Source organism: Nicotiana attenuata, unplaced genomic scaffold (assembly GCF_001879085.1).
Source record: "Nicotiana attenuata strain UT unplaced genomic scaffold, NIATTr2, whole genome shotgun sequence".
In the NCBI taxonomy this organism is placed as follows: domain Eukaryota; kingdom Viridiplantae; phylum Streptophyta; class Magnoliopsida; order Solanales; family Solanaceae; genus Nicotiana; species Nicotiana attenuata.
The window spans coordinates 107,330-117,507 of NW_017673646.1; the positions used below are offsets into that span (position 1 = coordinate 107,330).

Below are 10,178 nucleotides of genomic sequence, written 5' to 3' on the forward strand. Positions count from 1 at the left end.
TTGGATTCATCATAAAATCAAAAGAAAAGAAGAAAGATGTTTAGAGTATATTCTCACAATGTTTTCCTTGCTAAGAAACCTAAAAAATCAATACATGCCTCTCTTGGGCGAAGTCTAATGTTTTAAATAGGGTTTAGGTCTAAAAATCCCGTAATTGACACTTTGGTCCCTGAAGTTTCTGCGCCTACAGCGGTTCTGCCGCGGTCGCGGTAGAACCGCGGCCAAACACCCTCGCGGAATCACTGAGGTTCTGCAGCTGCTTCCCACCGCGGTTCTGCCGCGGTCGCGGTGGAACCGCGGTGGACCCAGTGCTCTGAATCTTCGGCCTGTTTTTGCGTGGTTCACTTGGGAAATTTCACAGTTGGCCTCTTTTTCATCACTTTTAACTCCAAAACTGCTCCTTAGCCTTCCTTATACATATTTCACCTACAAATCATGAAAAGCACTAATAAGAGCATTTTGTTATACTTTTAGCATTAAAACTACACAAGAAGGTGATTATTTAAGGTGTGATTATAGTCAAATTCACCTATTATCAGACAGTCATCAAATTAATATGTCTGAAACTAGTACTTTAATATGTTAAAGTTGGGTTAGGGGAGAAATGCAAATTACTTTTCTCCGAAATGATATGTTTGTTCATATGTCTGTCACGGCAAAATGAAGGCATTTCCATAGGGCATTGATAAATGCTGAAATTAATTCTCGAATTTTATGAGGCTGAAAGTAGTACTTTACTATGTTAAATTTGGTCATGGAGAAACGCTTTTGCATAATCACTTTTCTTTTGAGTGATATGTTTCTTCATGTAACGACCCAGTCGTTCGTTCTGAGAGTAATAGCCCTATTTCCCCATCTGTGCTTATTTATGTATTGTTCAGCTGTGTTGAGTTGAATCGAGTTGGTAGGTTTGGGTTTGGAGTAGTTTTGGAGTGAAATGAACACTTAGTCTCTTAGTTAGAAAGCTAAGTTAGAAAAGTCAACCGGAAGTTGACTTATGAGTAAACGAATTTGGATTTGGATTTTTACGATTTGATTAGCTTTGTTGGGTGATTTTAGACTTAGGAGTGTGTCCGGAATATAATTTGGAGGTCAGTGGTAGAATTAGGCTTGAATTGGCGAAAGTTGGAAGTTTAGAAGTTCTTAGGCTTGAATTCGAGGTTGATTTGGTGTTTTGGTGTTGTTTTAGGTGTTCTGAAGGTTCGACTAAGTTCGGAAAGTGATATATTATTTGTTGGAATTATTAATTGAGGTCCCGAGGGTATCGGGTGAGTTCTGGATAGGTTTAAGTTGTGTTGCGCTCATTTTTCTTATGTTTCGACACTGTTTGTTCGAGCATAAATGATATCATATTGAACAAATGAGCTTCAATTCTTTTTCGATTGAAGCATTAGATCCGTATCGTAATTACAGACCCGTAGAAAAAAAATCGTCGAATTTGGACATCGTATGATGATTTAATGATCATTTTACTAAGAAATAGGTTGCTAGATTTTTCAGATTAATTACGAAATTGCCACTGACGGCGTATTTAAAAATCTGCACTATTTGCAAATATTAAAACCTATATATTTTATTCATTATAAGGTCAAATTCAGTGATTCAAAAGCCTAGCTAGACTAGAATTTCACAAGGAATCCATTGGAGGCATAAAATACGAGTTTCGGAATTGTTTGGCACAAGAAACGAGGCAGAATAGCTGGCAGAAAAATATATAAAACTAGGGTTTGTTCATTCGGTCATATTTTGAGTTGGGGAGCTCGGATTTGGGCGATTTTTTAGGCGATTTTCATCATATGGATTGGGATAAGTGTTCTCTACTTGGTTTTAGTTATATCTCATGAATCCATCTTCGTTTTGGGATTTTAGTGATGATTTCAAAGTTAAATTGAGGGAGTTAGGGTTTGAGTTTTGGAGAGTTTTAAGTGAGGAATTGAGGGACCAAAAGGAGTACGATTTTGACAAATTTTATATGGTTAGAATCGGGAGAGGACGAGGATTATTATTCTACCATTTTTTGATTGGTTTCGAGACGTGGGCCCGGGGGCCGGGTTTTGGCCGTTTTCGGATTTTTGGTATATTTTACAATTTTTATTGTGGAATTCGATTCTTTAGTATATTTTGATGGTATTAATCTGATTATGGTTAGATTCGGAACTTTTGAAGACCGAGTCCAGAGACGAGGGCATCTCGGAGTAGGATTTTACACGGTTGAGGTAAGTAACAGTTTTAACTCTGGCTTTGAGGGTATAAACCCGGAGAAATTGATATTATGTGATTGTTTGGTGGTGATACCCACGCTAGGTGACGGGCGTGTGGGTGTGTACCGCGAGGGATTGAGACTTGGTCCGTCCCGTGAGGCTGTGAGGCCTAATGGCTATTATCTATGGTTATGTGTTTTTACTTGTTGTTGAACTTGTTGGCCTTCATGTTAGAGATCATGCTTAGGCTTTATTCATGCTCACATTATTTGTACTTAGTCATAGAAATTATTTTACCTGTTTACCTCAGTCTCTATTATTTGCTAATATGTTATAATACTTGATGTGGGTTGTGTTCCCTTATTTGTTGATGATGGTGAGGCCAGTGAGGTACATGATTGAGTGAGACCGAGGGCCTGGTTGTGAGAATATTAATACCATAGCGCGTCAGTTGTCCGCGTAGCACGTGAGTTGACCGTGCGGGTTCAGGTATTTATACCATAGCGCGTAAGTTGTCCGCGTAGCACGTGAGTTACCGTGCGGATCCAGGTATTGATATGATGGCCTGGTTGTGAGGATATTAATACCATAGCGCGTGAGTTGTCCGCGTAACACGTGAGTTGACCGTGCGGATCCAGGTATTGATATGATGGCACATGAGTTGTCCGTGCTTAGCGCTTGGGCTTTGGGAGCCCCTCCAGAGTCTGTACACACCCCTAGTGAGCGCAGAGTGTTGAGTGTGGAGTGCTGAGTGCGAGTGTTGAGTGACATTGCTATGAGGTTGCATTTACTTTTGTTGTTATTGCATTTACCTGTTAACTTCTTTGTGGTATTTGTTGGTTTTATGAAATTTACCTGTTTATTCATGTTTATTGTAAATTGTGAAAATAAATAATTGGACTATTTTACTTAGCTCGTCACTACTACTCAGTTCCTTAGTTATTTCTGTTACTACTGAGGTGGTTGTACTCAAACTACACCCTGCACTTTATGTGTAGATCCAGGTGAATTAGAGCGCGGCGATCGTTGATTTCAGGCCGGCTTTAATTGGCGACTGCAAGGTAGCTGCTAGTGTCCGCAGGACCTTGTTACTCCTCTTGTCATTTATACTTTTGGACAGTTAGACAGTTTATATATCTTAGCTTATAGTTTTAGACGCTCATGACTTAGTGACACCCCGATGTTTGGGACTATTTCCGTATTTTATCTTATTTATATATGTAAAGTTGGTTTAGTTTATCATGAATTAAATTATTGGAAATGTTTTATTAATTTCTTATAATCGGTTTAGTAGTATTATTTGGGAATAAGCTTGCCTTGTAACACGATAGGCGCCATCACGACCATGATTAAATTTTGGGTCGTGACACTTCAACTGTCTGCCTTTGCAAAATGAAGGCACTTTCCTAAGGGAATAGATGTTTACTTTGAGAACGTTGGAGGAAATATGCTGGATGAGGTGCTTTTGCACATGAATCTCTATGGTAGGATTACAGTTTCGGGGATGATCTCTCAGTACAATTTAAAGAAACCATATGGTATCCACAACTTGTTTTGCCTTATCACAAAGAGATTACGGATGGAAGGTTTCTCCGAGCTTGACTTCCAACACAAGGTTCCAGAATACCTCGAGTTTGTTATTCAGCTTATAAGAGAGAAAAAGCTGGTTTTTGTAGAAGATATTGCTGAGGGTTTGGAAAATGCTGCATCAGCTTTCGTTGGTATTTATCACGGGCGAAACGTTGGCAAGCAGATTATCCAGGTTTCAACTCATGACTGAGAACTCGCAGAATTTGGAGAAAAACAATTTTTCCTGTAATTCATTCACACTTCCTATAATACGTTGTCAAAAGCAATTTGCTGAGGATATTGATGCAGTCCTCCTATTTGAATAAACTGTTTTATTGGTTTCCTTGTTTTTAAAATGTTTCAAGTTTGAAAGTATGATGAAATGTGAGAGTGAGGATTGTATCTGAGAAGCTAAAAGAAATAAAGAATGGAGAAGAATTCTTAACCATGAAAGAAGTGTGTTTACCGTGAAAATGGTAACAACAATTAAATTTGTAAATGAGATTCTAAAAAATACGTGATCTATTCCCGAGCTAGTTGTTAGAGCAGTTGATGCTAATAATATGGAGTTTAACGATGAAACGCGAGCTAAAACGAGATAGTAATCGAGCCGAGGGGCCTGCTGCCCGGGTATAGGTCTGGTCGATGGGGGACGACGTCAGGGTCGAATTCGAGCTATCGGGGATAGTCAGGGATGGGATAACAGTTGAAGATATAATCAAACAAGACTCTTTACGGCCAATGTTAAGTAATACGATGAAGGACTAGTATGAAAGCGATGGATATCAAGGCGACCTCGGACCAACGAGAACGAACAAGTTTAGAAAGAAGAGAGAGAGAGAGAGAGAGAGAGAGAGAGAGATTATTGCACTTGTGGAGAAATGGAGCAACATCAGTCCCTTACAAGGTAGGGTGAGTTCCCTTTATATAAGAGGGGAACTCGTCTACAAGTACATGGGCATTAATTACAATGTATGGAGATGGGGCGGCTTGACGCGATGCCTCACCATAGGCTCTGAATAGGCCGGCTCTGTCAGACTTAGCCATGTGCCCTAGGAACTTCCCCTTCTGTTCTAGCCTGGACCTCCGTCTTCTTCGAATCGGACCTCGACGAGCCCCGAGGGAAGGGACTAAGTCGTAGCCCCGTGTCCTTGGGGTCTCGAGGCATACTCCCGGATGGCTTGATTGCAAGAAATCAGGCCCTCTGATTTCACCGTGTATAGATAGTCTCCGCGTTTCTCAGAACAAAGCATTGGGAAACGACTATGATCTCTGACTCCTCGAGATTCTCGAGGTGACATTATACTGACGATTCAACTCATGGCGCGATCTTTTGCGATAGATGGCATATCTCATAGACTCGTGCCCAATACACTGTCATTTCCCGCTCTTCAGGGTGAAAGTAATGCCGTCGATTTTGTTTTTCAAGGACGCTAAAATTGCATGTTCTCATGCCCCTCGAGGCCCTTTGAATGCCTTCTTTTACTTGTTGACCGTTGATATCTAACTTGGGCGCGAGCGTTCTTTCCACTCCTCTACAGATCGACATGGCTCTCTTTCGAACCCATCGTCGTACCTCGGAGCAATCCTGGATTGATCTGATAGGCCCGGGCTGCTGGGGTCCTTCGAGTTGTGTGGAGATAATGCGCCGAATTTTGGGGGCCTTCGAGGATCTTATCCTGGATGAAGATCGGCTTCAGGTACCAGGGGGTCCCTTTTGATCTTAATGCAAATAACCCCCTTCAAAATGTTTAGGATAGACTTTCTACTGAGGAGTTGCCTGTACTCAGGCGCTGCCTCGAACCTTCGTGGAGCTTTCTTGATCGGAGCTTCCCGTGCTTATTCCTCCTTTTCAGAAAAGGGGAACCGCGAGACCAGGTACTTGCCCTGCGTCGAATGATGGTGTTGAAAGCTTCCTGAAGTCCGGCTTCTTTTGGTCGGGGACCCTCGAGGTAAAATGCTATCTCGAGCTTGGAGATAATACGGATGGCTCCTTGAGTCTTGGCTTCTCGTCGAAGGATGCTTTTGGGATCGGGCATTACCCCGTCGATCTGCATCGAGGCTGTAGGTTTTTCGAGGCTTGCTCCGGGTAGGCGAGTCGCTGCTGGTTCTCGCATATATGTGGGGCGGATTCGGCATCTTCGCAAGACCTCACTATTTTTAGGTAGCTGCTCTTCCGCTTTGGCATAGGGTTTTTCATTTCTCTAGGCGCAAAAAGTGTTGGTGCATGCCCTTGCTTTGATCTGTTAGTTTTAACATAGTCATGGCAACCACTTCGGGGCCGGGCCGGCAGGGAGCGGGGAGTGCTGCTCCCGACGCTCAGGAACCGCGAGAGTTCGCTCTGAAGATAATGTCTTTCATAAGAGGGGAACATCTGGAGATGGTGAGAAAATACTGTGGATGGAGTGAGGGGATAGCGCTGCAGCTGCTTCCCCCGGATGAGAGTATTACGGACTCCACTGATGGATTCTTGAGTGTATATCTATATCTTTTTGCGTTTGGTCCCCCTGATAGGGTTGCGCTTGATTTTTGCTTGAAGTATCGGGTTACTTTGGCGCAGATATATCCGTCGTTTTGGCGCGTGGTGCTGATGATGAGGTTTTTTGCGGAGAAGGCTGTTCTTGAATTCACGCTTAACCATCTTGTCAGGCTATATCGGCCCTTTCATCACCAAGTCCTGCTAACCCTGAGGTACCGTTCGTCCACACCTTTTGTAGTTGACGATGAAGAGGATGGGGATTGAGAGTGGGCCGGTTTGTTTATCCGGGTCCGCACGGTCGACATTATCCTCGCGGAGCTTTTGCCATTTCCCGAAGGGTAGAATTACGCACGTGAGTGGAGCGTCTGGTGCCCTCTCAGATTTTGCCTATAGCGAAAGTCAGTTGAATAATAGTGTTTTTTACCTTGTTGTAGCAACTTCATAGACGTCGGGCGAAGTCTTTGACCTCCCCGGCTGGGTCCGGAGGCTGGTGACCCATTCGGCCTGCGATGAGCGTGGTGGCGAGTTGTGCTTCGTATCAGGTGGGGAGAAAAATACCAAGGTATGTGCACGTGCTGCCTTTGCCTTGGCCTTCGTATATTTTAGGTAACATTTTCCCCTTTCATTTGTACCGGATTCGCCACTTGCAGATATCGGGTGGTTCCCTGGGATGAGGTAGTGCTCTTCCGAAGAGGTGAAGGAATCGTTGGCCTCTGAACCGAGGGATGATGGCGATAAGCTGGATCGGCACCCGCGAGGTGATGGAGCTTTTAGTGGTGCTGATCGGGCCTGTGTTTCCAAGGAGAGGGCATCGTTCGAGTCTGCTGCTCCCGGAATACCTGATTCCAGGTCGGCGGTGCCTTCGAGTGAATATGCTTTGCCCGAGGCCATTCTCCTAGTGCCGAAGAGGCAGGATCAACAGGAGTGTGTTCCGACTTCGAGGAAGTCCGTCGGCTTCACTTCGTGGTGAGTTTAGGCGTAGTTTCCCTGTATTCCGTGTCCTCCTCCCTCTATTGAGCTTTTCTTGTGCAGGCCTGTGATTGGCTTATGTGTGAGCTGCTCCGTCAAGGGACCAGGCTTTAGAAAATTCTGGGCGAGGGCGAGTCCCTTAGGCTTCTTAGCGAGGAGAAGGAGATCGAGTTGCTGCATTGGCGATTTGAGGTGTACCGGAGCTCGAATTACGAGAACTATTTGATTGAGCAGGTAACTTTTTGCAGCTCGCGCTTTGCTCTCTTTGGCCCTTAAGGTTAACCCCTTTTTTGTTATATTAGCTGCAGAAAAAGACGGAGGCTTTGGAGTACCTTAAGGGCGACATCGATCGCGTCAGAACTGCCTGTGGTGAGCTAAGGGCTCATGTGAAAGCTCAAGCTTTAGAGGAGGCAAGCGCCTCGGCCAAGGTCCCCGCCTTCGAAGTCCTACTCCGCTTGGCTCGTGATAATGCCAAAGTTCAAGCGGATATGATCGGGAAATTTGAATCTGATCTTTCGAAGATCAGGGCTGTGATAATTGATGCCCGGGCTGAGGCGACGCTAAATGGAACCAAGGCTGATAAGGAGATGGCGATTCGTATGAAAGACGCTGCGGATGCTCAAGCCGAGCTAAAGGGATCCCTCGACCGGGAGAAGAGGATCGAGGAATATGTCCGTTACAGATCCCGAAGAAAAGTACTCGGGGAGATTGGCGCGAGGGGCTTCGTTCTCTTAGAGGAATTGGCTCGAGCAAGGGCGGACGAGCGTGACACGCGGTCATTCCTTGACGAGGTGGAGAGCAAACCCGGCAAGCCGTACCCCTTCGGAGCGGAGCATAGATTTCATCGTTTTATCGCTTTGTATTTGATATATGTAGAGCATGTCTGTAGATGGAGAGTGCGCCCCCCCCCCCCCCCCTTTTTGCGAATGTAATATAAGAGGAAATTTGAAGCTTTATTTCTTCTGCATCTCTTTTCTGTTATTGCTTTTGGCCAGGCAGGCTGGTTTCGATGTTTGGCGGGATCCTCGTAGGTCTGGAACCGATTGGTCAGGCGCGGGGGCTCTTAAGTGCAATCCTTGACGTTAGCAGGCGTTGGGGCCTCTGTGCTTTGACCTGCCGTTTAGGCTTAGTCTCCGAGCCAGGCTTCGACTCGAGCCTTCCTGCCCTTAAATCATCTAAGTCCGTGCGGGCATGTAGTAATTGTATCCATTTCTTGCCCTTGGGCATTTGCTATTTGGACTATTTTGGGTCCAGTCTCCGAGTCACGTTGCGATTCGAGCTTTAATTGACCCTCAAGTTCTTTCCTGCCCGCATGGGCGGACGGCGATGGCCTTTCGTGCTTCGGGTCGAAGTGACCTTACAGGTGGATGACCCGGAGGCTCACTCATCTGGCGATAGTGGCATTTATGCCGTGCCCTTAATCGTATTATAGTTTAGCCAATTTGGGTCCAGTCTCCGAGTCGCGTTGCGATTCAAGCTTCAATTGACCCTCAAGTGCTTTCCTGCCTGCATGGGCGGACGGTGATGGCCTTTTGTGTTTCATGTCGAAGTGACCTTGTAGGTGGGTGTCCCGGAGGCTCACTTGGCTGACGATCGTGACATTTATGCCGTGCCCTTAGGCATATTGTAGTTTAACCATTTCGAGTCCAGTCTCCGAGTCACATTGCACTCCGAGCTTTAATTGACCCTTAAGTATTTTGGTCGTTAAGACCTTTCAATACGTGGCCCAGAGGCTTGCATAGTTAACTATTTTGGATCCGGTCTCCGAATTGGGTTACGATTCGAGCTCACTTTAATCCTCAAGTTGTCAATCTTTTAGTTGGCAACAATGGCTCTTATGCTTATAATATGTGGCCCGGAGGCTTGCTTAGTTAACTATTTTGGATCTGGTCTCCGAATCGGGTTACGATACGAGCTCACTTTAATCCTCAAGTTGTCAATTTTTTAGCTGGCGACAATGGCTCTTACACTTATAATATGTGGCCCGGAGGCTTGCATAGCTGGCGGCAACGGCTCTTACGCTGTTTTTGCCCGTGGGCTTTTTGTAGCCTTTGTTTTACACTCGTTAAGGTCGTTTAAAATATTTTTGCCTAACCCGTCGTTGGTTCTGGAAGAACCTCGATTTCAAGTCGTTATTGGCGATGTTTTGAGCACTTCGGAAGGTTCATAGCTCGTAGGTTGAGTAGGTCGAAGCCTTGTGACTTGGAGCTGACATGGTCGAAGCTCGTTTTTGCCTGTTGAGGGAAGCCTATTTTAACCGGTTCTTTTCGAAGTATATTCGAATTAGTGGCCTACGATTTTTGTTTAGCGACGGTCGAGCGTCCCCGAGTCGTGTTAGTTTGGCTGTTTCAGCCATTTTTGACCATAGTCATATGTGTTTGGCCGGAGCCATTTTTGATCCTGAGTGATAGTTTAGGCGTCTACACCGAGGGTATGCCCTTTCGGGATTCTTACAAATACGACGTATAGCCTAAACTTTGGGATTTTCATGCATGTTGAGGTCTTACAGTTTGTCATGCTTGTCGAGGTCTTACAGTTTTTGTTGCAATGTAGAATGGATCTGGTTACGCCGAGTCTGCCCGCTAGGGGTCTTACAGTTTCGGGTTTTCCAGCGCATGGCGATTGACGACAGTCTCCGAGTCATCAAGTTGTTTAAGCGTGAAGACCGCTTCTTGTGAACTCGGAGCTGCCTTGTAGGGGCTTTATGAGCCTGGAGTTTCGACCCTGGGGTCGTGTGAGTGCCAAATTGTTGACGTTAAGTCTCCGAGTATTTCTGAATGCATTTGGTGGAGCGGGCCCCTGTCGGGGGTATATTTGAGATTTCCTTGTCTGGAGAATAAAATGCTGAAAAGATATCCTTTTATTGCTTGGTACAGACATACATTGTTTCATCGTCGTGAGCTCAACCCACGCGGGCGCGGCTTCTCCGTCCATTCGACCCGGTTAATAATTCCCGATTG

General features: G+C 45.1%; 1 protein-coding gene across 1 annotated transcript; it reads left to right on the forward strand.

The window, feature by feature from the left end:
* The first annotated feature begins 2,976 nt into the window (after positions 1–2,976).
* Positions 2,977–3,981, forward strand: LOC109216940 (2-alkenal reductase (NADP(+)-dependent)-like). The gene is made up of 2 exons (XM_019381160.1): positions 2,977–2,981; positions 3,600–3,981. Exons 1-2 carry the CDS (start codon positions 2,977–2,979, stop codon positions 3,979–3,981), a joined length of 387 nt encoding a protein of 128 aa, XP_019236705.1.
* Positions 3,982–10,178: the final 6,197 nt, after the last annotated feature.